Source organism: Oncorhynchus gorbuscha, unplaced genomic scaffold (genome assembly GCF_021184085.1).
Source record: "Oncorhynchus gorbuscha isolate QuinsamMale2020 ecotype Even-year unplaced genomic scaffold, OgorEven_v1.0 Un_scaffold_1423, whole genome shotgun sequence".
Lineage (NCBI taxonomy): Eukaryota > Metazoa > Chordata > Actinopteri > Salmoniformes > Salmonidae > Oncorhynchus > Oncorhynchus gorbuscha.
In genome coordinates, this window is record NW_025746206.1 from 34,972 (window position 1) to 62,620 (window position 27,649).

At 44.8% G+C, this 27,649-nt stretch overlaps 1 protein-coding gene across 1 annotated transcript in view; it reads left to right on the forward strand.

Moving 5' to 3' along the window:
• LOC124022783 (SH3 and multiple ankyrin repeat domains protein 3-like) overlaps nt 1-27,649 on the forward strand; it is a 114,939-nt gene that overhangs the window by 19,498 nt on the left and 67,792 nt on the right. The window contains exons 2-7 of the mRNA XM_046337466.1: nt 5,555-5,776; nt 14,006-14,209; nt 20,063-20,134; nt 20,254-20,362; nt 20,608-20,759; nt 20,979-21,146. Of these exons, the coding sequence (XP_046193422.1) occupies nt 5,555-5,776; nt 14,006-14,209; nt 20,063-20,134; nt 20,254-20,362; nt 20,608-20,759; nt 20,979-21,146 (927 nt within the window). The remainder of the gene's footprint in view (nt 1-5,554; nt 5,777-14,005; nt 14,210-20,062; nt 20,135-20,253; nt 20,363-20,607; nt 20,760-20,978; nt 21,147-27,649) is intronic.

Consider the following 27,649-nt stretch of genomic DNA (forward strand, 5'->3'; position numbering starts at 1 on the left):
GTTTAGGGTTGTGGTTAGGGGTTAGGGTTAGGGTTAGGGTTAGGGTTTAGGGTTGTGGTCAGGGCTTAGGGTTGTGGTTAGGGGTTAGGGTTGTCATTGGGTTGAGGGTAGCGTTGTGGTTAAGGTTGTGGCTAGGGTTAGGGTTGTAGTTAGGGTTTAGGGTTGTGGTTAGGGTTTAGGGTTGTGGTTCTGGTTTGGGTTTAGGGTTAGGGTTGTGGTCAGGGGTTGTGGTCAGGGGTTATGGGTTGCCGTTAGGCGTTGTGGTTATGGGTTGGGATTAGGGTTATGGTCGGGGTTTAGGGTTGTAGAGCTGCCATTAACCAATCAGTGAGCTCTAAAAGGAGTACAGGATGTCACCATGTCACTTGATTTTGTTGTGGTCACTGAGTACCAACCTATCACTGAGGACCAATAATGCTAGCCTTTCTATTAGTCAGATGTGAGGAGCTGGAGCCGTCCTACTGGTGGTTAAGGAGGAAATGAGGGGGAAGTGTGTTCCTTCCCACTCCTCCCTCCTCTGGTTTCCCTTCAGAAAGACAAGAGAGTTATCAAGACACTGTAGAGCCCTAGACACAGAGAAGTACAGACTACAGGACTACTACAGACCAGCACAGGAGTACTACAGACTACTACAGACCAGCACAGGAGTACTACATACCAGCACAGGAGTACTACATACCAGCACAGGAGTACTACATACCAGCACAGGACTACTACAGACTAACACAGGACTACTACAGACAGGCACAGGAGTACCACATATCAGCACAGGAGTACTACACACTACTACAGACCAGCACAGGACTACTACAGACCAGCACAGGACTACTACAGACCAGCACAGGAGTACTACAGACCAGCACAGGAGTACTACAGACCAGCACAGGAGTACTACAGGCCAGCACAGGAGTACTACACACTGCTACATACCAGCACAGAAGTACTACAGACCAGTTTGGTGACAGTGGAACCAGCAGGATCATTTTGATGGGAATCCCAGACCAGAGGTGACTATGATGTCCTGATGGTGTAAATTCTCTAACCCTGGTCCACATACTACCTACCCCTACCCCTACCTAACCCTGGTCCACATACTACCTACCCCTACCCCTACCTAACCCTGATCCACATACTACCTACCCCTACCTAACCCTGGTCCACATACTACCTACCCCTACCTAACCCTGGTCCACATACTACCTACCCCACCTAACCCTGGTCCACATACTACCTACCCCTACCTAACCCTGGTCCACATACTACCTACCCCTACCTAACCCTGGTCCACATACTACCTACCCCTACCTAACCCTGGTCCACATACTACCTACCCCTACCTAACCCTGGTCCACATACTACCTACCCCTACCTAACCCTGGTCCACATACTACCTACCCCTACCTAACCCTGGTCCACATACTACCTACCCCTACCTAACCCTGGTCCACATACTACCTACCCCTACCTAACCCTGGTCCACATACTACCTACCCCTACCCAACCCTGGTCCACATACTACCTACCCCTACCTAACCCTGGTCCACATACTACCTACCCCTACCCCTGTTGGAGCATGTCCCTAGCTATCTGTAATTATGTCTGAGTTTTGGAGCGTTCCACTGGCTATCTGTAATGGTGTCTGAGTTTTGGAGCGTGCCCCTGGCTATCTGTAATGATGTCTGAGTGTTGGAGTGTGCCCCTGGCTATCTGTAATGATGTCTGAGTGTTGGAGTGTGCCCCTGGCTATCTGTAATGATGTCTGAGTGTGTTGGAGTGTGCCCCTGGCTATCTGTAATGATGTCTGAGTGTTGGAGTGTGCCCCTGGCTATCTGTAATGATTTCTGAGTGTTGGAGTGTGCCCCTGGCTATCTGTAATGATGTCTGAGTGTTGGAGCGTTCCCCTGGCTATCTGTAATAATGTCAGAGTTTTGGAGCGTGCCCCTGGCTATCTTTAATGATTTCTGAGTGTTGGAGCGTGCCCCTGGCTATCTGTAATGATGTCTGAGTTTTGGAGCGTGCCCCAGGCTATCCACAGTGTCTTGCGAAAGTATTCAGCCCCCTTGAACTTTGCGACCTTTTGCCACATTTCAGGCTTCAAACATAAAGATATAAAACTGTATTTTTTTTGTGATGAATCAACAACAAGTGGGACACAATCATGAAGTGGAACGACATTTATTGGATATTTCAAACTTTTTTAACAAATCAAAAACTGAACAATTGAGCGTGCAAAATTATTCAGCCCCTTTACTTTCAGTGCAGCAAACTCTCTCCAGAAGTTCAGTGAGGTTCTCTGAATGATCCAATGTTGACCTAAATGACTAATGATGATAAATACAATCCACCTGTGTGGCGTATAAATGCACCTGCACTGTGATAGTCTCAGAGTGTCCCCATGCATCATGAAGAACAAGGAACACACCAGGCAGGTCCGAGATACAGTTGTGAAGAAGTTTAAAGCCCTTTGGATACTAAAAGATTTCCCAAGCTTTAAACATCCCAGCACCAAGCGATAATATTGAAATGGAAGGAGTATCAGACCACTGCAAATCTACAAGACCTGGCCATCCCTCTAAACTTTCAGCTCATACAAGGAGAAGACTGATCAGGAGATGCAGCCAAGAGGCCCATGATCACTGTGGATGAACTGCAGAGATCTACAGCTGAGGTGGGATACTGTCCATAGGACAACAATCAGTCGTATATTGCACAAATCTGGCCTTTATGGAAGAGTGGCAAGAAGAAAGCCATTTCTTAAAGATATCCATAAAAATGTCCTTTAAAGTTTGCCACAAGCCACCTGGGAAACACACCAAACATGTGGAAGAAGGTGCTCTGGTCAGATGAAACCTAAATTGAACTTTTTGGCAACAATGCAAAATGTTATGTTTGGCGTAAAAGCAACACAGCTCATCACCCTGAACATACCATCCCCACTGTCAAACATGGTGGTGGCAGCATCATGGTTTTGGCCTGCTTTTCTTCAGCAGGGACAGGTAAGATGGTTAAAATTGATGGGAAGATGGATGGAGCCAAATACAGGACCATTCTGGAAGAAAATCTGATGGAGTCTGCAAAAGACCTGAGACTGGGACAGAGATTTGTCTTCCAACAAGACAATGATCCAAAACATAAAGCAAAATCTACAATGGAATGGTTCAAAAATAAACATATCCAGGTGTTAGAATGGCCAAGTCAAAGTCCAGACCTGAATCCAATCGAGAATCTGTGGAAAGTAATGAAAACTGCTGGTCACAAATGCTCTCCATCCAACCTCACTGAGCTCGAGCTGTTTTGCAAGGAGGAATGGGAAAAAATTTCAGTCTCTCGATGTGCAAAACTGATAGAGACATACCCCAAGCGACTTACAGCTGTAATCGCAGCAAAAGGTGGCGCTACAAAGTATTAACAACCTGTTAGGGATGATGCGAATTTTCGCAGCTTTTTGTTAAAAATCTTGCAGCATTTCAAAGTCCTGCTACTCATGCCAGGAATATAGTATATGCATATGATAAGTATGTGTGTATAGAAAACACTCTGAAGTCTCTAAAACTGGTTAACCTCTTGCTCCTACCTGGCATGCAGGCGTCCCATCTAGAGCTCTGGAAATGCAAATGCGCTACGCTAAATGCTAATAGTATTTGTTAAAACTCAAACGTTCATTAAAATACACATGCAGGGTATTGAATTAAAGCTACACTCGTTGTGAATCCAGGCAACAAGTCAGATTTTTAAAATGCTTTTCGAAAGCATGAGAAGCTATTATCTGATAGCATGTAACACCCCAAAAGACCCTAGGATTAAACAAAATAATTAGCATAGAGCTTCACAAACCGCATATAAAAATATAAAAAATTCATTACCTTTGACCATCTTCTTTGTTGGCACTCCTAGATGGAAACACTATTGGGTCTTTTTTGTGATTAAATCGGTCCATAAAGCCTAGATATCGATCTATGAAGATGATAAACGGAAAAAAAGCGACGTAACGTCATTTTTTTAAATTCAAAAAGTTACGATAAACTTTCAAAACCTTGAAATACTTTTGTAATGCAACTTTAGGTATTAGTACACGTTAATAAGCGATAAAATTTATCAGGAGCGATGTAAATTCTATAGATGTCCGTCTCGAAAAGATGTCTGGAGAGAGCTTGACCAAAACATCCGGTCGGAGAGAGGGAATCGGTTCCCTTGATTCGGTTTGACCAAGAATCAAAGCTGAATCAAATGACAAGACTCTAGACATCAGGAGCTGTAGGCACTGAAACCTCGGCCTCATGTAATTCGGTTGACTTTGAACAATTCCTGGAGGCAAGGATATTTATTTCCATTTTCAGTGATCAGATTTTCTTGCAAGAGCAAAATTCTGTTATAGTCACAGCCGTGATTTAACCAGTTTTATAAACGTCTGAGTGTTTTCTATCCACACATACTAATCATATGCACATACTATATTCCTGGCCTGAGTAGCAGGGCGCTGAAATGTTGCGCGATTTTTAACAGAATGTTCGAAAAAGTAGAGGGTCGACTGAAGAGGTTAAATCGTGTCTGTGGCTATAACATAACGTGTTCAGGAGTAAAAATCCCTCGAAAAACTGTCCACCAAAAACACAAGAAAAATATCAATCCGCCAGTCAATGTATTGGAAACGCCAACAGCTTCCACACGATGTCGCCAGTACTGGCATTTCCAGTCAGCTTTATCCTTGGTTATATGACGTTTTGGCCCTTCCTGTTTTAGGCTCACCACAGGATGTTGTGAAATTGAAAACAATGGACGATGATTTCAAGACTTGCTGCTATCGAATACAGATCGCCCCGTGATCAATTTTATAGATTATTTATTTTTGTAAAAAAAAATCACCTTTATTTAACCAGGTAGGCTAGTTGAGAACAGGTTCTCATTTGCAACTGTGACCTGGCCAAGATAAAGCATAGCACGTTTATTAATACCTAAAGTTGGTTTAGAAAAAGATTTGAAGTGCTAAAAAAGTCTGGATATTCTGGGGGAAAACATGCTATTAATCACCTTGTACGTCAAAGGTAATGAAGTTTTATATTTTATTTCATTTTACAAATCTGTTGTTTTGTTGACTGGCTAGATTCATTTTACAATCTGAGTGTAGCTAGCTTAATTCAGTACCTTGCATGTGTGTTTTAATGAAAGTTTGAGTTTTATCGAAAACTATAGATGGTGCTCTGACATTTCCTCTGATTTGGTCCCTCCAGCGGAACCAAATCCCTAACAATTTTGCACACCCAATTTTTCAGTTTTTGATTTGTTAAAAAAGTTTGAAATATCCAATAAATGTCGTTCCACTTCATGATTGTGTCGCACTTGTTGTTGATTCTTCACAAAAAAATACAGTTTTATATCTTTATGTTTGAAGCCTGAAATGTGGCAAAAGTTCGCAAAGTTCAAGGGGGCTGAATACTTTCGCAAGGCACTGTAGCAGTGTTGGTAACAGGTAATAAAATCAAATGTTATCAGTCACATGCACCTAATACAACAGCTGTAGACTCCCGTTGATTCCTTTGTGTGTGTGTGTGTGTAGGGCTGTGACTGGACAGTGAGTGACCCCATGCCTCTGAGTCCGGCTGCCAACGCTAAGCATGACCCCCCTGATCATCCCTGGCAACCAGCCGCTACCAATGGCAACCAGCCAGGTTCCGCCCTTGCCAGGGACGACGGGAGGACTTCCTCCCCAGATCCTCCTGACTACGGCTCTGGAAACAGCATCGTCATCCGTATTGGCATCCCTGACCTGCAGCAGACGGTACACGCAAACACACAAACACACATATGAAAACTCTTACCTAAGAAATTGATGAATAAATTCACAGGTGTGTGAAGAATGACTCAGGAGGAGATGGCTGCCGTTTTACTGGCTCTTAACCAATTGTGCTGTTGTGTGTGTTTTTTCGCGTTATTTGTAGCCTACTTTGTTTCTGCCACCGTCTCTTATGACGAAAAGAGCTTCTGGATATCAGGACAGCGTTTACTCACCTTGTACTGGAGGAAACCTAGGATTAGACAAAGAGCTTCTGGATATCAGGACAGCGTTTACTCACCTTGTACTGGAGGAAACCTAGGATTAGACAAAGAGCTTCTGGATATCAGGACAGCGTTTACTCACCTTGTACTGGAGGAAACCTAGGATTAGACAAAGAGCTTCTGGATATCAGGACAGCGTTTACTCACCTTGTACTGGAGGAAACCTAGGATTAGACAAAGAGCTTCTGGATATCAGGACAGCGTTTACTCACCTTGTACTGGAGGAAACCTAGGATTAGACAAAGAGCTTCTGGATATCAGGACAGCGTTTACTCACCTTGTACTGGAGGAAACCTAGGATTAGACAAAGAGCTTCTGGATATCAGGACAGCGTTTACTCACCTTGTACTGGAGGAAACCTAGGATTAGACAAAGAGCTTCTGGATATCAGGACAGCGTTTACTCACCTTGTACTGGAGGAAACCTAGGATTAGACAAAGAGCTTCTGGATATCAGGACAGCGTTTACTCACCTTGTACTGGAGGAAACCTAGGATTAGACAAAGAGCTTCTGGATATCAGGACAGCGTTTACTCACCTTGTACTGGAGGAAACCTAGGATTAGACAAAGAGCTTCTGGATATCAGGACAGCGTTTACTCACCTTGTACTGGAGGAAACCTAGGATTAGACAAAGAGCTTCTGGATATCAGGACAGCGTTTACTCACCTTGTACTGGAGGAAACCTAGGATTAGACAAAGAGCTTCTGGATATCAGGACAGCGTTTACTCACCTTGTACTGGAGGAAACCTAGGATTAGACAAAGAGCTTCTGGATATCAGGACAGCGTTTACTCACCTTGTACTGGAGGAAACCTAGGATTAGACAAAGAGCTTCTGGATATCAGGACAGCGTTTACTCACCTTGTACTGGAGGAAACCTAGGATTAGACAAAGAGCTTCTGGATATCAGGACAGCGTTTACTCACCTTGTACTGGAGGAAACCTAGGATTAGACAAAGAGCTTCTGGATATCAGGACAGCGTTTACTCACCTTGTACTGGAGGAAACCTAGGATTAGACAAAGAGCTTCTGGATATCAGGACAGCGTTTACTCACCTTGTACTGGAGGAAACCTAGGATTAGACAAAGAGCTTCTGGATATCAGGACAGCGTTTACTCACCTTGTACTGGAGGAAACCTAGGATTAGACAAAGAGCTTCTGGATATCAGGACAGCGTTTACTCACCTTGTACTGGAGGAAACCTAGGATTAGACAAAGAGCTTCTGGATATCAGGACAGCGTTTACTCACCCCGTACTGGAGGAAACCTAGGATTAGACAAAGAGCTTCTGGATATCAGGACAGCGTTTACTCACCTTGTACTGGAGGAAACCTAGGATTAGACAAAGAGCTTCTGGATATCAGGACAGCGTTTACTCACCTTGTACTGGACAACAATTATTTTTTAATGAGTTGGACTTGGAGGATTTATTTCAGACACCCGACAAGGCCTCATCCTCGTCATTCGCAGGAGAAAGAGACAGAGATATCAGGGACGTAGGTCGGGGTGCCTTGTAAGGATTTGATGGTGATAATGGTAATCTGCCTCTACCTATTAGCCTGTAAGGACAGACGCTAGGAGATGAGAAGCAAGTACAGGGAGTGAACATTTCATAAATAACGGACATGAAACAAAACACGGACATCGTCTGGACAGGAAACAAAACACGGACAGCGTTTGGACGGGAAACAAAACACGGACAGCGTCTGGACGGGAAACAAAACACGGACAGCGTCTGGACAGGAAACAAAACACGGACAGCGTCTGGACAGGAAACAAAACACGGACAGCGTCTGGACAGGAAACAAAACACGGACAGTGTCTGGACGGGAAACAAAACACGGACATCGTCTGGACGGGAAACAAAACACGGACAGCGTCTGGACAGGAAACAAAACACGGACAGCGTCTGGACAGGAAACAAAACACGGACAGCGTCTGGACGGGAAACAAAACACGGACAGCGTCTGGACAGGAAACAAAACACGGACAGCGTCTGGACAGGAAACAAAACACTGACAGCGTCTGGACAGGAAACAAAACACTGACAGCGTCTGGACAGGAAACAAAACACGGACAGCGTCTGGACGGGAAACAAAACACTGACAGCGTCTGGACAGGAAACAAAACACTGACAGCGTCTGGACAGGAAACAAAACACGGACAGCGTCTGGACAGGAAACAAAACACGGACAGCGTCTGGACAGGAAACAAAACACGGACAGCGTCTGGACGGGAAACAAAACACGGACAGCGTCTGGACGGGAAACAAAACACGGACTACCTACCCCTACCTAACCCTGGTCCACATACTACCTACCCCTACCTAACCCTGGTCCACATATTACCTACCCCTACCTAACCCTGGTCCACATACTACCTACCCCTACCTAACCCTGGTCCACATACTACCTACCCCTACCTAACCCTGGTCCACATACTACCTACCCCTACCTAACCCTGGTCCACATACTACCTACCCCTACCTAACCCTGGTCCACATACTACCTACCCCACCTAACCCTGGTCCACATACTACCTACCCCTACCTAACCCTGGTCCACATACTACCTACCCCTACCTAACCCTGGTCCATATATTACCTCCCCCTACCTAACCCTGGTCCACATACTACCTACCCCTACCCCTACCTAACCCCGGTCCACATACTACCTACCCCTACCCCTACCTAACCCTGGTCCACATATTACCTACCCCTACCTAACCCTGGTCCACATACTACCTACCCCCCTACCTAACCCTGGTCCACATACTACCTACCCCTACCCCTACCTAACCCTGGTCCACATACTACCTACCCCTACCTAACCCTGGTCCACATACTACCTACCCCTACCTAACCCTGGTCCACATACTACCTACCCCTACCTAACCCTGGTCCACATACTACCTACCCCTACCTAACCCTAACTCGGGAAAGAAACTGAGGAAGTGACAGTCAGCCACCAATTGTGCAAGTTCTCCCACTTAAAAAGATGTGAGAGGCCTGTAATTTTCATCATAGGTACACTTCAACTATGACAGACAAAATGAGAAGAAAAAAATCCAGAAAATCACATTGTACGATTTGTTATGAATTTATTTGCAAATTATGGTGAAAAATAAGTATTTGGTCAATAACAAACGTTTTTCTCAATACTTTGTTATCTACCCTTTGTTGGCAAAGACAGGGGTCACTAAAAATAGGTAGGTTTTCACTCAAAATCTCACGATACATGGCCCCATTCATTCTTTCCTTTACACGGATCAGTCGTCCTGGTCCCTTTGCAGAAAAACAGCCCCAAAGCATGATGTTTCCACCCCATGCTTCACAGAAGGTTTGGTGTTCTTTGGATATAACTCAGCATTATTTGTCCTCCAAACACGACGAGTTTAGTTTTTACCAAAAAGTTATATTTTGGTTTCATCTGACCATATGACATTCTCCCAATCTTCTTCTGGATCATCCAAATGCTCTTCTAGCAAACTTCAGACGGGCCTGGACATGTACTGGCTTAAGCAGGGGGACACGTCTGGCACTGCAAATCAAATCAAATCAAATTGTATTTGTCACATACACATGGTTAGCAGATGTTAATGCGAGTGTAGCGAAATGCTGGTGGTGTAGTGTGTTACTGATGGTAGGATTTGTTACTTTGGTCCCAGCTCTCTGCAGGTGGGACCAAAGTAACTAGGTCCCTCCGTGTGGTTCTGGGATTTTTGCTCACCGTTCTTGTGATCATTTTGACCTCACGGGGTGAGATCTTGCGTTGGAGCCTCAGATCGAGGGAGATTATCAGTGGTCTTGTATGTCTTCCATTTCCTAATAATTGCTCCCACAGTTGATTTCTTCAAACCAAGCTGCTTACCTATTGCAGTTTCAGTCTTCCCAGCCTGGTGCAGGTCTACAATTTTGTTTCTGGTGTCTGTGACAGCTCTTTGGTCTTGGCCATAGTGGAGTTTGGAGTGTGACTGTTTGAGGTTGTGGACATGTGTCTTTTATACTGATAACAAGTTCAAACAGGTGCCATTAATACAGGTAACGAGTGGAGGACAGAGGAGCCTCTTAAAGAAGAAGTTACAGGTCTGTGAGAGCCAGAAATCTTGCTTGTTTGTACGTTACCAAATACTTATTTTCCACCATAATTTGCAAATAAATTCATTAAAAATCCTACAATGTGGTCCACATACTACCTACCCCTACCTAACCCTGGTCTACATACTACCTCCCCCTACCTAACCCTGGTCCACATACTACCTCCCCCTACTTAACCCTGGTCTACATACTACCTACCCCTACCCCTACCTAACCCTGGTCCACATAGAGCATGGCGCTTGTAACGCCAGGGTAGTGGGTTCGATTCCCGGGACCACCCATACGTAGAATGTATGCACACATGACTGTAAGTCGCTTTGGATAAAAGCGTCTGCTAAATGGCATATATTATTATTATACTACCTACCCCACCTAACCCTGGTCCACATACTACCTAACCCTGGTCCACATACTACCTACCCCTACCTAACCCTGGTCCACATACTACCTACCCCTACCTAACCCTGGTCTACATACTACCTCCCCCTACCTAACACTGGTCCAAATATTACCTCCCCCTACTTTGCCCTGGTCTACATACTACCTACCCCTACCCCTACCCCTACCTAACCCTGGTCCACATACTACCTACCCCACCTAACCCCGGTCCACATACTACCTACCCCTACCTAACCCTGGTCCACATACTACCTACCCCTACCTAACCCTGGTCCACATACTACCTACACCTACCTAACCCTGGTCCACATACTACCTACCCCTACCTAACCCTGGTCTACATACTACCTACCCCTTCCCCTACCTAACCCTGGTCCACATACTACCTACCCCTACCCCTACCTAACCCTGGTCCACATACTACCTACCCCTACCTAACCCTGGTCTACATACTACCTACCCTTTCCCCTACCTAACCCTGGTCCACATACTACCTACCCCTACCGCTACCTAACCCTGGTCTACATACTACCTACCCCTACCCCTACCTAACCCTGGTCCACATACTACCTACCCCTACCCCTACCTAACCCTGGTCCACATACTACCTACCCCTACCTAACCCTGGTCCACATACTACCTACCTAACCCTGGTCCACATACTACCTACCCCTACCTAACCCTGGTCCACATACTACCTACCTAGAACTTGCACAATTGGTGGCCACTGTATAGGGGGGGTTACTTAATAACGTGATGGAGTCCAGTGTGATGAAGTGATGAAGCGTTGATGCGTGTAACGATGGTGGCAGGTGTGAGTAATGATAAGTAGCCTGGCAACCTTGAGCGCCAGAGAGGGGTCAGCAGATGGGGTCAGCAGATGGGGTCAGCAGATGTGACATAGCCAATGTACAATCATTGGATAACAAAATAGATGAGCTACGATCACAAATATCCTACCAACTGGACATTAACTGCATTAACTGTAATATCTTATGTTTCACTGAGTCATGGCTGACATGAGTAACATACAGCTGGCTGGGTTTTCGGTGCATCGGCAAGAATAAACCTCCGTTAAGCCCTAGACGAGGTAAGATCACGAATATCTTACCAACGGACATAAAAAACTGTAATATCCTATGCTTCACGGAATCATGGCTGAATAACGACATGGATATTCAGCTAGCGGGATACACGCTGCACCAGCAGGATAGAACAGCACACACCAGTAAGACGAGGGGGGGCGGTCTGTGCATATTTGTAAACAACAGCTGGTGCACGAAATCTAAGAAAGTCTCTAGATTTTGCTTGCCTGAAGTAGAATATATTGTGATAAACTGCAGGCCACACTACTTGCCTAGAGAGTTCTCAGCTATATTTTTCGTGGCTGTTTATTTATCACCACAGAGAGATGCTGGCACTAAGACCGCACTCTATCAGCTGTATAAGGAAATAAGCAAACAGAAAACCACACACCCAGAGGTGGTGCTCCTAGCGGCCGGAGACTTTAATGCAGGGAAACTTAAATTAGTTCTACCAAATCTCTATCAACATGTTAAATGTGCAACCAGAGGGAAAAAATTCTAGATCACCTGTACTCCACACACAGAGACGCGTACAAAGCTCTCCCTCGCCCTCCATTTGATATATCCGACCACAACTCTATCCTCCTGATTCCTGCTTACAAGCAAAAATTTAAGCAGGAAGCACTAGTGACTCAGTCAATAAGAAGTGATCAGATGAAGCAGATGCTAAACTACAGGACTGCTTTGCTAGCACAGACTGGACATGTTCCGGGATTTTTCCGATGACATTGAGGAATACACCACATCAGTCACTGGCTTTAGCAATAAGTGCATTGAGGACGTCGTCCCCACAGTGACTGTACGTACATACCCCAACCAGAAGCCATGGATTACAGGCAACATTCGCACTGAGCTAAAGGATAGAGCTGCCGCTTTCAAGGTGCGGGACTCTAACCCAGAAGCTTACAAGAAATCCCGCCATGCCCTGCGACGAACCATCAAACAGGCAAAGCGTCAATACAGAGCTAAGGTTGAATCATACCACACTGGCTCCGACACTCGTCAGATGTGGCAGGGCTTGCAAACTATTACAGACTACAAAGGGAAGCACAGCCGCAAGCTTCCCAGTGACATGAGCCTACCAGACGAGCTAAATTACTTCTATGCTCGCTTTGAGACAAGCAACACTGAAGCATGCATGAGAGCATCAGCTGTACCGGATGACTGATTGATCATGCTCTCCTTGGCCGATGTGAGTAAGACCTTTAAACAGGTCAACATTCACCAAGACGCAGGGCCAGATGGATTACCAGGACGTGTGTTCCGAGCATGCGCTGACCAACTGGCAAGTGTCTTCACTGACATTTTCAACCTCTCCTTGACCGAGTTTGTAACACCAACATGTTTCAAGCTGACCACCATAGTCCCTGTGCCCATGAACACTAAGATAACCTGCCTAAATAACTACTCATGTCTGTAGCCATGAAGTGCTTTGAAAGGCTGGTCATGGCTCGCATCAACAGCATCCTCGGAGACACCCTAGACCCACTCCAATTTGCGTAACGCCCAAACAGATCCACAGATGATGCAATCTCTATTGCTCTCCACACTGCCCTTTCACACCTGGACAAAAAGAACACCTATGTGAGAATGCTATACATTGACTACAGCTCAGCATTCAACACCATAGTGCCCTCAAAGCTCATCGTTAAAATAAGAACCCGGGGACTAAACACCTCCCTCTGCAACTGGATCCTGGACCTCCTGACGGGCCGCCCCCAGGTGGTAAGGGTAGGTAATAACACATCCGCCACGCTAATGCAGATGTTGTTCAGTCCCCTCCTTTACACTCATGACTGCATGGCCAGGTATGACTCCAACACCATCATTAAGTTTGCCGACGATACAATGGGTAGGGATGATCACCGACAACGACGAGACTGCCTATAGGGAGGAGGTCAGAGACCTGGCCATGTTGTGCCAGGACAACAACCTCTCTCTCAACGTGATCAAGACAAAGGAGATGATTGTGGACTACAGAAAAAGGAGGACTGAGCACGCCCCCATTCTCATCAACGGGGCTGTAGTGGATTAGGTTGAAAGCTTCAAGTTCCTTGATGTCCACATCACCAACAAACGATCATGGTCCAAACACACCAAGACAGTCGTGAAGAGTGCACAACAAAGCCTGTTCCCCCACAGGAGACTGAAAAAGTTTGGCTTTGGTCATCAGATCCTCAAAAGGTTCTACAGCTGCACCATCGAGAGCATCCTGACTGTTAATTTTTTTTATTAACTTATCTATTTTCTACTTAACACTTAATTTTCTTAAATCTGCATTGTTGGTTAAGTGCTTGTAAGTTTCACTGTAAGGTTGTACCTGTTGTATTGGGCGCATGTGGCAAATAACATTTTTTTTGTGTGTGTAGAAGTGTCTGCGGTTGGATCCCGAGGCAGCAGTGTGGAGCAGTAAGCAGCGTGTGTTAGTGACTCTAACACAGAGTCTGACTGATGTTCTTAACTACGGTCTGTTTCAACCGGCCTTCAACGGACGAGCTGGGAAGTTCCTAGATGAGGAACGACTGCTGAAAGACTACCCTCTACCCCCCATCACCCCTATTCCCTATCTAGAGGTACCCTCTACCCCCCATCACCCCTATTCCCTATCTAGAGGTACCCTCTACCCCCCATCACCCCTATTCCCTATCTAGAGGTACCCTCTACCCCCATAACCCCTATTCCCTATCTAGAGGTACCCTCTACCCCCATCACCCCTATTCCCTATCTAGAGGTACCCTCTACCCCCATCACCCCTATTCCCTATCTAGAGGTACCTTCTACCCCCCATCACCCATATTCCCTATCTAGAGGTACCCTCTACCCCCCATAACCCCTATTCCCTATCTAGAGGTACCCTCTACCCCATCACCCCTATTCCCTATCTAGAGGTACCCTCTACCCCATCACTCCTATTCCCTATCTAGAGGTACCCTCTACCCCATCACCCCTATTCCCTATCTAGAGGTACCCTCTACCCCATCACCCCTATTTTTTATTTTATTTATTTTATTTCACCTTTATTTAACCAGGTAGGCTAGTTGAGAACAGGTTCTCATTTGCAACTGCGACCTGGCCAAGATAAAGCATAGCAGTGTGAACAGACAACATAGAGTTACACATGGAGTAAACAATTTACAAGTCAATAACAAAGAGAAAAAAAGGGGAGTCTATATACAATGTGTGCAAAAGGCATGAGGAGGTAGGCGAATAATTACAATATTGCAGATTAACACTGGAGTGATAAATGATCATGTACAGGTAGAGATATTGGTGTGCAAAAGAGCATAAAAGTAAATAAATAAAAACTGTGGGGATGAGGTAGGTGAAAATGGGTGTGCTATTTACCAATAGATTATGTACAGCTGCAGCGATCGGTTAGCTGCTCAGCTAGCTGATGTTTGAAGTTGGTGAGGGAGATAAAAGTCTCCAACTTCAGCGATTTTTGCAATTCGTTCCAGTCACAGGCAGCAGAGTACTGGAACGAAAGGCGGCCGAATGAGGTGTTGGATTTAGGGATGATCAATGAGATACACCTGCTGGAGCGCGTGCTACGGATGGGTGTTGCCATCGTGACCAGTGAGCTGAGATAAGGCGGAGCTTTACCTAGCATGGCCTTGTAGATGACCTGAAGCCAACGAATATGTAGCGAGGGCCAGCCGACTAGAGCATACAAGTGGCAGTGGTGGGTAGTATAAGGTGCTTTAGTGACAAAACGGATGGCACTGTGATAAACTGCATCCAGTTTGCTGAGTAGAGTGTTGGAAGCAATTTTGTAGATGACGTCGCCGAAGTCGAGGATCGGTAGGATAGTCAGTTTTACTAGGGTAAGCTTGGCAGCGTGAGTGAAGGAGGCTTTGTTGCGGAATAGAAAGCCGATTCTTGATTTGATTTTCGATTGGAGCTGTTTGATATGGGTCTGGAAGGAGAGTTTGCAGTCTAGCCAGACACCTAGGTACTTATAGGTGTCCACATATTCAAGGTCGGAGCCATCCAGTGTGGTGATGCTAGTCGGGCATGCGGGTGCAGGCAGCGATCGGTTGAAAAGCATGCATTTGGTTTTACTAGCGTTTAAGAGCAGTTGGAGGCCACGGAAGGAGTGTTGTATGGCATTGAAGCTCGATTGGAGGTTAGATAGCACAGTGTCCAATGACGGGTCGAAAGTGTATACAATGGTGTCGTCTGCGTAGAGGTGGATCAGGGAATCGCCCGCAGCAAGAGCAACATCATTGATATACACAGAGAAAAGAGTCGGCCCGAGAATTGAACCCTGTGGCACCCCCATAGAGACTGCCAGAGGACCGGACAACATGCCCTCCGATTTGACACACTGAACTCTGTCTGCAAAGTAATTGGTGAACCAGGCAAGGCAGTCATCCGAAAAACCGAGGCTACTGAGTCTGCCGATAAGAATATGGTGATTGACAGAGTCGAAAGCCTTGGCAAGGTCGATGAAGACGGCTGCACAGTACTGTCTTTTATCGATGGCGGTTATGATGTCGTTTAGTACCTTGAGTGTGGCTGAGGTGCACCCGTGACCGGCTCGGAAACCGGATTGCATAGCGGAGAAGGTACGGTGGGATTCGAGATGGTCAGTCACCTGTTTGTTGACTTGGCTTTCGAAGACCTTAGATAGGCAGGGCAGGATGGATATAGGTCTGTAACAGTTTGGGTCCAGGGTGTCACCCCTTTGAAGAGGGGGATGACTGCGGCAGCTTTCCAGTCCTTGGGGATCTCAGACGATATGAAAGAGAGGTTGAACAGGCTGGTAATAGGGGTTGCGACAATGGCGGCGGATAGTTTCAGAAATAGAGGGTCCAGATTGTCAAGCCCAGCTGATTTATACGGGTCCAGGTTTTGCAGCTCTTTCAGAACATCTGCTATCTGGATTTGGGTAAAGGAGAACCTGGAGAGGCTTGGGCGAGGAGCTGCGGGAGGGCCGGGGCTGTTGGCCGAGGTAGGAGTAGCCAGGCGGAAGGCATGGCCAGCCGTTGAGAAATGCTTGTTGAAGTTTTCGATAATCATGGATTTGTCGGTGGTGACCGTGTTCCCTAGCCTCAGTGCAGTGGGCAGCTGGGAGGAGGTGCTCTTGTTCTCCATGGACTTCACAGTGTCCCAGAACTTTTTGGAGTTGGAGCTACAGGATGCAAACTTCTGCCTGAAGAAGCTGGCCTTAGCTTTCCTGACTGACTGCGTGTATTGGTTCCTGACTTCCCTGAACAGTTGCATATCGCGGGGACTGTTCGATGCTATTGCTGTCCGCCACAGGATGTTTTTGTGCTGGTCGAGGGCAGTCAGGTCTGGAGTGAACCAAGGGCTGTATCTGTTCTTGGTTCTGCATTTTTTGAACGGAGCATGCTTACCTAAAATGGTGAGGAAGTTACTCTTAAAGAATGACCAGGCATCCTCAACTGACGGGATGAGGTCAATGTCCTTCCAGGATACCCGGGCCAGGTCGATTAGAAAGGCCTGCTCACAGAAGTGTTTTAGGGAGCGTTTGACAGTGATGAGGGGTGGTCGTTTGACTGCGGCACCGTAGCGGATACAGGCAATGAGGCAGTGGTCGCTGAGATCCTGGTTGAAGACAGTGGAGGTGTATTTGGAGGGCCAGTTGGTCAGGATGACGTCTATGAGGGTGCCCTTGCTTACAGAGTTAGGGTTGTACCTGGTGGGTTCTTTGATGATTTGTGTGAGATTGAGGGCATCTAGCTTAGATTGTAGGACTGCTGGGGTGTTAAGCATATCCCAGTTTAGGTCACCTAGCAGAACAAACTTTGAAGCTAGATGGGGGGCAATCAATTCACAAATGGTGTCCAGGGCACAGCTGGGAGCTGAGGGGGGTCGATAGCAGGCGGCAACAGTGAGAGACTTATTTCTGGAGAGAGTGATTTTCAGAATTAGTATTTCGAACTGTTTGGGTATGGACCTGGAAAGTATGACATTACTTTGCAGGCTATCTCTGCAGTAGACTGCAACTCCTCCCCCTTTAGCAGTTCTATCTTGACGGAAGATGTTATAGTTGCGTATGGAAATCTCTGAATTTTTGGTGGCCTTCCTGAGCCAGGATTCAGACACGGCAAGGACATCAGGGTTGGCAGAGTGTGCTAAAGCAGTGAGTAAAACAAACTTAGGGAGGAGGCTTCTGATGTTGACATGCATGAAACCAAGGCTTTTTCGATCACAGAAGTCAACAAATGAGGGTGCCTGGGGACATGCAGGGCCAGAGTTTACCTCCACATCACCCGCGGAACAGAGAAGGAGTAGTATGAGGGTGCGGCTAAGGGCTATCAAAACTGGTCGCCTAGAGCGTTGGGGACAGAGAATTAGAGGAGCAGGTTTCTGCATGGTAGAATATATTCAGGGCATAATGCGCAGACAGGGGTATGGTGGGGTGCGGGTATGGCGGAGGTAAGCCCAGGCACTGGGTGATGATGAGAGAGGTTTTATCTCTGGACATGCTGGTGGTAATGGGTGAGGTCACCGCATATGTTGGAGGAGGGACAAAGGAGGTATCAGGGGTATGAGGAGTGGGGCTAGGGGCTCCATAGTGAACTAAAACAATGATAACTAACCTGAGCAACAGTATACAAGGCATATTGATATTTGGGAGAGACATACAGCGAGGCATACAGTAATCAAAGGTGTTGAATTGGGAAAGCTAGCTAAAACAGTGGGTGAGACAACAGCTAATCAGCTAGCATAACGACATCAGGTAAGATGTTATAGTTGATGTTATAGTTGCGTATGGAAATATTCCTCTTTAAGGAATACCTAGGATAGGTTAAGTAATCCCTCTCACCCCACCCCCCCTAAGTTTTAGATGCACTATTGTTAAGTGACTGTCCCACTGGATGTCATAAGGTGAATGCACCAATTTGTAAGTCACTCTGGATAAGAGCGTCTGCTAAATGACTTAAATGTAAATGTAATGTAATGTAAAATGGCATTGACTAGGCAACGGGGCCGACAGATAAAACAAACAAGCAGAATCGAGTACCGTGATTAATGGACAGTCCAGCGTGCATCAGCTATGTAGCCAAGTGATCAGAGTCCAAGGGCAGGGGGGGCTGGAGAGTGTTATCCAGGTTAAGAAAACTAACAATGACTAAGTAGCTTGTAGCTAGCTAGCTGGTAGCTAAATAGCTTGTAGCTAGCTGGTTAGCTTCTGGAGGTTCTTGGGTGTGTTCTGGGCTAAACAAGCTAAACAAGCTAGCAGTTAGCATGCCGAGTTAGCAAGCAAGGAGATAGCGAGGGCTAGAGAGTTAGCCTTTGGAGGACGTTGCGATGGGGTGAGTCTGTTTATTCCTCTTCATGCGGTGACATCGATAGACCGGTCGTAGTCAAGGTATTGTAGCCCAGGAGTATGCTAGGAGCTCTGGCCGGGCTAGCTTCAAGCTACGTGGGTGGAAACGCTAGCCAGGAGTAATCAACCAGGGTTGCTGTTTAGCTCGATAGCTAGTTGTGAAGATCCAGCTGAAGAATGTTCCGTTTGTGGTGGGAATCGGGGGTAAAAAAAAAAAAAATAAATAGGTCCGTTATGCTCTGGTTAGCGTCGCGTTGTTCGAACTGGCGAGAGCTTTCCGAGCTAAAGGTTAGCTGAAGACCGCTAGCATAGCTGGCTAGCTTCAGTTGAAGGGTTCCGGTTTCGGTTTCGAAGTAAATATAACTACTTTAGGAAAAGTAGCTACATTGGCGGGTTGCAGAAGAGTATTTGGAAGCTTAGGTTTAGCAAAATGTTTTTAAAGATATGCGAAGAAAAAAATATCAAAAATATCTAAAACGAAAAAGAGACAATATTTACAGAGAGACGATACGACAGGACGAGTTACTGCTACGCCATCTTGGTATTCCCTATCTAGAGGTACCCTCTACCACATCACTCCTATTCCCTATCTAGAGGTACCCTCTACCCCATCACCCCAATTCCCTATCTAGAGGTACCCTCTACCCCATCACCCCAATTCCCTATCTAGAGGTACCCTCTACCCCATCACCCCTATTCCCTATCTAGAGGTACCCTCTACCCCATCACTCCTATTCCCTATCTAGAGGTACCCTCTACCCCCCATAACCCCTATTCCCTATCTAGAGGTACCCTCTACCCCATCACTCCTATTCCCTATCTAGAGGTACCCTCTACCCCATCACCCCTATTCCCTATCTAGAGGTACCCTCTACCCCATCACTCCTATTCCCTATCTAGAGCTACCCTCTACACACTACGCCCTATACCATACCTACACCCTACAACCTAGACACCACTACTTACACCACTACCTATACCATACCTACACCCTACAACCTAGACACCACTACCTACACCACTACCTACACCATACATTCAACCTAAATGCTGAAACTGTAAAATTGTTTTAACTCATAGGGCTGTGTGTGTGTGTGTGTCTGTGTGTGTGTGTGTGTGATTGTAGTTTCGCTATAAGAGGCGTGTTTACACTCAGAGCTATGTGGACGACAAGCAGCTAGCAAAGCTCCATACCAAGGTAAGACCACACACACGCACACAGACACAGACACAGACACAGGCACAGACACACACACACAGACACACGCACTAACGTGCCAGCCCCCTACTCTCGCTGTCCCTTTCTCTGTCTCTCAGGCCAACCTTAAGAAGTTCATGGAGTATGTTTATCAGCTCAGCGTTGACAAAGTCTCCAGGTTCTTGGAGAAAGGCCTTGATCCTAATTTTCATGATGCAGACACAGGAGGTGAGGAAACACACACACACACACACACACACACACACACACACACACACACACACACACACACACACACACACACACACACACACACACACACACACACACACACACACACACACACACACACACACACACACACACACACACACACACACACACACACACACCCTCAGTGTCTAAAAGTGAGTGATATCTATCCCTCACGACTAAGCCTCAGTATTTTTCTATCTGAATGTGTGTGTTGATAGAATGCCCCCTGACCCTGGCGGTTCAGCTAGAGGGCAGTTCAGAGCTGATTAAAGTTCTGAGGAGTGGAGGAGCTCACCTGGACTTCAGGACTAGAGACGGAATCACAGCGCTGCACAGAGCTGTTCTCTCTAGGAACCACACAGCACTCACAGTGAGTACACACACACACACACACACACACACACACACACACACACACACACACACACACACACACACACACACACACACACACACACACACACACACACACACACACACACACACACACACACACACACACACACACACACACACACACACACACACACACACACACACACACACCCCTGTGTGTTTCTGTTTTAAGCATAATGTGTGTGTGTTGCAGACTGTGTTGGACCTGGGTGCGTCTCCAGACTATAGGGACAGTCGCGGGTTAACTCCGTTGTACCACTGTGCCATGGTGGGGGGAGACCCGTACTGCTGTGAACTGCTGCTGCATGAACACGCTGTCATAGGCAGCACCGACGAGAATGGCTGGCAGGAGATCCACCAGGTAAAACACACACAGACACACCAAGGTTATTATAGTTGTGTGTTTTTAGAGGTCTTTTTTTGTTCTAGAAATTCAGATTTTAATTTGAAATTAATTTGGTTTGTTTGTTTTCAGATCCACTTGACCAGTTTGTAATCAGTTTGTTTTTCTGAAAACTTAGTTAACTAAGTAAACATTTTCTATTTACTTTTTCTATTATTTTGTTGAATTAGGAATATTGTCCTTTCTCTGGTCATAGGAGTAACAACATGAATTAGGAATATTGTCCTTTCTCTGGTCATAACAACATGAATTAGGAATATTGTCCTTTCTCTGGTCATAGGAGTAACAACATGAATTAGGAATATTGTCCTTTCTCTGGTCATAGGAGTAACAACATGAATTAGGAATATTGTCCTTTCTCTGGGTCATAACAACATGAATTAGGAATATTGTCCTTTATCAACATGAATTAGGAATATTGTCCTTTCTCTGGTCATAACAACATGAATTAGGATGAATTAGGAATATTGTCCTTTCTCTGGTCATAGGAGTAACAACATGAATTAGGAATATTGTCCTTTCTCTGGTCATAACAACATGAATTAGGAATATTGTCCTTTCTCTGGTCATAACAACATGAATTCGGAATATTGTCCTTTCTCTGGTCATAACAACATGAATTAGGAATATTGTCCTTTCTCTGGTCATAGGAGTAACAACATGAATTAGGAATATTGTCCTTTCTCTGGTCATAGGAGTAACAACATCTTACGTGTTTTAAGTCATGTCTCTGCCATTATGACTGCAAGCCGAGACAAGTGTTCTTGAATCAGAAAAGTTTGTTGACCACTGCTCTACACTATACAGTACGTTGCTTTTTTTGTCACAGAAACAGAAATTAGGCAAGATGGCGCCGACAGAGAGGGCTGCCTCACTTCTAGTCCTTAGGAAACTTTGCAGTATTTTGTTTTTTTAATGTATTGGATATCAGAGCGACGTCAAATTACTAGAACTATGACCAGGAATACGATCAAATGCTGACCGTATTATCTCCCAAGAGAATTCTCCTCGGACGGCATCCCCAGCCGCGTCCTCAGAGCATGCGCAGACCAGCTGGTTTCTGTAGCAAATATTAAGTTCTGCTTTTCTGATGTATCAAATACTTATGTCATGCAATGAAATGCAAATTAATTACTTAAAAATCATACAATGTGATTTTCTGGATGTTTGTTTTAGATTCCGTCTCTCACAGTTGAAGTGTACCTATGATAACCATTACAGACCTCTACATGCTTTGTAAGTAGGAAAAGCTGCAAAATTGGCAGTGTATCAAATACTTGTTCTCCCCACTGTATATCCCCCCTCAAGCTGATACCACGATGGCCCTCAAGGAACTTCACTGGACTTTATGCAAACTGGCAACCATATATCCTGAGCTGCATTTATTGTAGCTGGGGATTTCAAGGCTACTTAAATTCTACCAGCATATTGACTGTAGCACTCAAGCTGGAAATACACAGATCACTGCTACTCTAACTTCCCAGATGCATACAAGCCCCCCCCCCACTCTCCGTTCAGCAAATCTGACCACGACTCCATTTTGCTCCTCCCTTCCTATAGGCAGAAACTCAAACAGGATATACCCGTGCTAAGGACTATTCCACACTGGTCTGACCAATCAGAAACCACGCTTCAAGATTGTTTTTATCACACGGACTGGGACATGTTCCGGGTAGCCTCAGAGAATAATATTGACGTATAGTATAGTATACGCTGATTCGGTGAGGTAGTTTATAAGGAAGTGTATACGAGAAGATGTACCTACCATGACTATTAAAACCTACCCTAACCAGAAACCGTGGATAGATGGCGACATTCGCGCAAAACTGAAAGCGCGAACCTCAAAGTTTAACAATGGGAAGGTGACTGGGAATATGGCAGAATACAAACAGTGTAGTTATTCCCTCTACAAGGCTATCAAACAAGTGACATTTCAGTATAGAGACAAAGTGGAGTCGCAATGCAATGGTCCAGACACGAGACGTATGTGGCAGGGTCTACAGTCAATCACAGATTACAAAAAGAAAACCAGCCACGTCACGGACAACGACGTCTTGCTTCCAGACAAACTAAACACCTTCTTTGCCCGCTTTGAGGATAATACAGTGCCACTGACGTGGCCCGCTACCAAGGACTATGGGCTCTCCTCCTCCGTGGCCAACATGATTATTAAGACATTTAAATGTGTTAACCTTCCAAATCTGCTGACCTAGACGGCATCCCCAGCCGCGTCCTCAGAGCATGCGCAGACCAGCTGGCTGGTGCGCTTACGGACATATTTAATCGCTCCCTATCCCAGTCTTCTGTCCCCACATGCTTCAAGATGGCCACCATTGTTCCTGTACCCAAGAATGCAAAGGTAACTGAACTAAATGACTATCGCCCCGTAGCACTCACCTCTGTCATCATGAAGTGCTTTGAGAGACTAGTCAAGGATCATATCACCTCCACCCTACCCGTCACCCTAGACCCACTTCAAATTGCTTACCGCCCCAACAGGTCCACAGACGATGCAATCACCATCACACTGCACACTGCCCTATCCCACCTGGACAAGAGGAATACCTATGTAAGAATGCTGTTCATTGACTATAGCTCAGCATTCAACACCATAGTACCCTCCAAGCTCATCATTAAGCTTGAGGCCCTAGGTCTCTGGTTCGCCGCTGTGTGCAATTCGGTCCTGGACTTCCTGACGGGCCGCCCCCAGGTGGTGAAGGTAGAAAACAACATCTCAACTCTGGGGCCCCACAAGGGTGTGTTCTCAGCCCTCTCCGGTACTCCCTTTTCACCCATGACTGCGTGGCCATGCACACCTCCTACTCGATCATCAAGTTTGCAGACAACACAACAGTAGTGGGCTTGATTACCAACAGCAACGACACAGCCTACAGGGAGGAGGTGAGGGCACTCTGAGTGTGGTGTCAGGAAAACAACCTCTCAGTCAACGTCAACAAAACAAAAGGAGATGATCGTGGACTTCAGGAAACAGCAGAAGGAGCACCCCCCTATCCACAGTGCCTTTTCAACCTCAGAAGGCTGAAGATATTTGGCTTGTCACCTAAAATACTCACAAACTTTTACAGATGCACATATGAGAGCATCCTGTCGGGCTGTACATACAGACTTGACATCACTGGCCACTTTAACAAATGGATCATGTTTACATATCATTACTCATCTCATATCTATATACTGTATTTTATACCATCTATTGGATCTTGTCTATGCCGCCCTGTCGTTATTTATATACATTTATATGTATATATTCTTATTCCATTCCTTTACTTAGATTTGTGTGTATTAGGTAGTAGTTGTGGAATTGTTAGATTACATGTTAGATATTACTGCACTGTCGGAACTAGAAGCACAAGCATTTCACTACACTCACATTAACATCTGTTAACCATGTGGTGTATGTGTCCATTAACATCTGTTAACCATGTGTCCATTAACATCTGTTATCCATGTGTCCATTAACATCTGTTATCCATGTGGTGTATGTGTCCATTAACATCTGTTATCCATGTGTCCATTAACATCTGTTATCCATGTGTCCATTAACATCTGTTATCCATGTGGTGTATGTGTCCATTAACATCTGTTATCCATGTGTCCATTAACATCTGTTATCCATGTGTCCATTAACATCTGTTATCCATGTGTCCATTAACATCTGTTATCCATGTGTCCATTAACATCTGTTATATGTGTCCATTAACATCTGTTATCCATGTGTCCATTAACATCTGTTATCCATGTGTCCATTAACATCTGTTATCCATGTGTCCATTAACATCTGTTATCCATGTGTCCATTAACATCTGTTATCCATGTGTCCATTAACATCTGTTATCCATGTGTCCATTAACATCTGTTATCCATGTGTCCATTAACATCTGTTAACCATGTGTCCATTAACATCTGTATCCATGTGTCCATTAACATCTGTTATCCATGTGTCCATTAACATCTGTTATCCATGTGTCCATTAACATCTGTTATCCATGTGTCCATTAACATCTGTTATCCATGTGTCCATTAACATCTGTTATCCATGTGTCCATTAACATCTGTTATCCATGTGTCCATTAACATCTGTTATCCATGTGTCCATTAACATCTGTTATCCATGTGTCCATTAACATCTGTTAACCATGTGTCCATTAACATCTGTTATCCATGTGTCCATTAACATCTGTTATCCATGTGTCCATTAACATCTGTTATCCATGTGTCCATTAACATCTGTTATCCATGTGTCCATTAACATCTGTTATCCATGTGTCCATTAACATCTGTTATCCATGTGGTGTATGTGTCCATTAACATCTGTTATCCATGTGTCCATTAACATCTGTTATCCATGTGGTGTATGTGTCCATTAACATCTGTTATCCATGTGTCCATTAACATCTGTTATCCATGTGTCCATTAACATCTGTTATCCATGTGTCCATTAACATCCATGTGTCCATTAACATCTGTTATCCATGTGTCCATTAACATCTGTTATCCATGTGTCCATTAACATCTGTTATCCATGTGTCCATTAACATCTGTTATCCATCTGTTATCCATGTGTGTTATATGTGTCCATTAACATCTGTTATCCATGTGTCCATTAACATCTGTTATCCATGTGTCCATTAACATCTGTTATCCATGTGTCCATTAACATCTGTTATCCATGTGTCCATTAACATCTGTTATCCATGTGTCCATTAACATCTGTTATCCATGTGTCCATTAACATCTGTTATCCATGTGTCCATTAACATCTGTTATCCATGTGTCCATTAACATTAACATCTGTTATCCATGTGTCCATTAACATCTGTTATCCATGTGTCCATTAACATCTGTTATCCATGTGTCCATTAACATCTGTTATCCATGTGGTGTATGTCCATTAACATCTGTTATCCATGTGTCCATTAACATCTGTTATCCATGTGTCCATTAACATCTGTTATCCATGTGTCCATTAACATCTGTTATCCATGTGGTGTATGTGTCCATTAACATCTGTTATCCATGTGGTGTATGTGTCCATTAACATCTGTTATCCATGTGGTGTATGTGTCCATTAACATCTGTTATCCATGTGGTGTATGTGTCCATTAACATCTGTTATCCATGTGTCCATTAACATCTGTTATCCATGTGGTGTATGTGTCCATTAACATCTGTTATCCATGTGTCCATTAACATCTGTTATCCATGTGTCCATTAACATCTGTTATCCATGTGTCCATTAACATCTGTTATCCATGTGGTGTATATGTCCATTAACATCTGTTATCCATGTGGTGTATGTGTCCATTAACATCTGTTAACCATGTGTCCATTAACATCTGTTATCCATGTGTCCATTAACATCTGTTATCCATGTGGTGTATGTGTCCATTAACATCTGTTAACCATGTGTCCATTAACATCTGTTATCCATGTGGTGTATGTGTCCATTAACATCTGTTATCCATGTGTCCATTAACATCTGTTAACCATGTGTCCATTAACATCTGTTAACCATGTGTCCATTAACATCTGTTATCCATGTGTCCATTAACATCTGTTAACCATGTGTCCATTAACATCTGTTATCCATGTGTCCATTAACATCTGTTATCCATGTGTCCATTAACATCTGTTAACCATGTGGTGTATGTGTCCATTAACATCTGTTATCCATGTGTCCATTAACATCTGTTATCCATGTGTCCATTAACATCTGTTAACCATGTGTCCATTAACATCTGTTGTCCATGTGTCCATTAACATCTGTTATCCATGTGTCCATTAACATCTGTTATCCATGTGTCCATTAACATCTGTTATCCATGTGTCCATTAACATCTGTTATCCATGTGTCCATTAACATCTGTTATCCATGTGTGTCCATTAACATCTGTTATCCATGTGTCCATTAACATCTGTTATCCATGTGTCCATTAACATCTGTTATCCATGTGTCCATTAACATCTGTTAACCATGTGTCCATTAACATCTGTTATCCATGTGTCCATTAACATCTGTTATCCATGTGGTGTATGTGTCCATTAACATCTGTTATCCATGTGTCCATTAACATCTGTTATCCATGTGTCCATTAACATCTGTTATCCATGTGTCCATTAACATCTGTTATCCATGTGTCCATTAACATCTGTTATCCATGTGTCCATTAACATCTGTTATCCATGTGTCCATTAACATCTGTTATCCATGTGGTGTATGTGTCCATTAACATCTGTTACCCATGTGTCCATTAACATCTGTTATCCATGTGTCCATTAACATCTGTTATCCATGTGTGTCCATTAACATCTGTTATGTGTCCATTAACATCTGTTATCCATGTGTCCATTAACATCTGTTATCCATGTGGTGTATGTGTCCATTAACATCTGTTATCCATGTGGTGTATGTGTCCATTAACATCTGTTATCCATGTGGT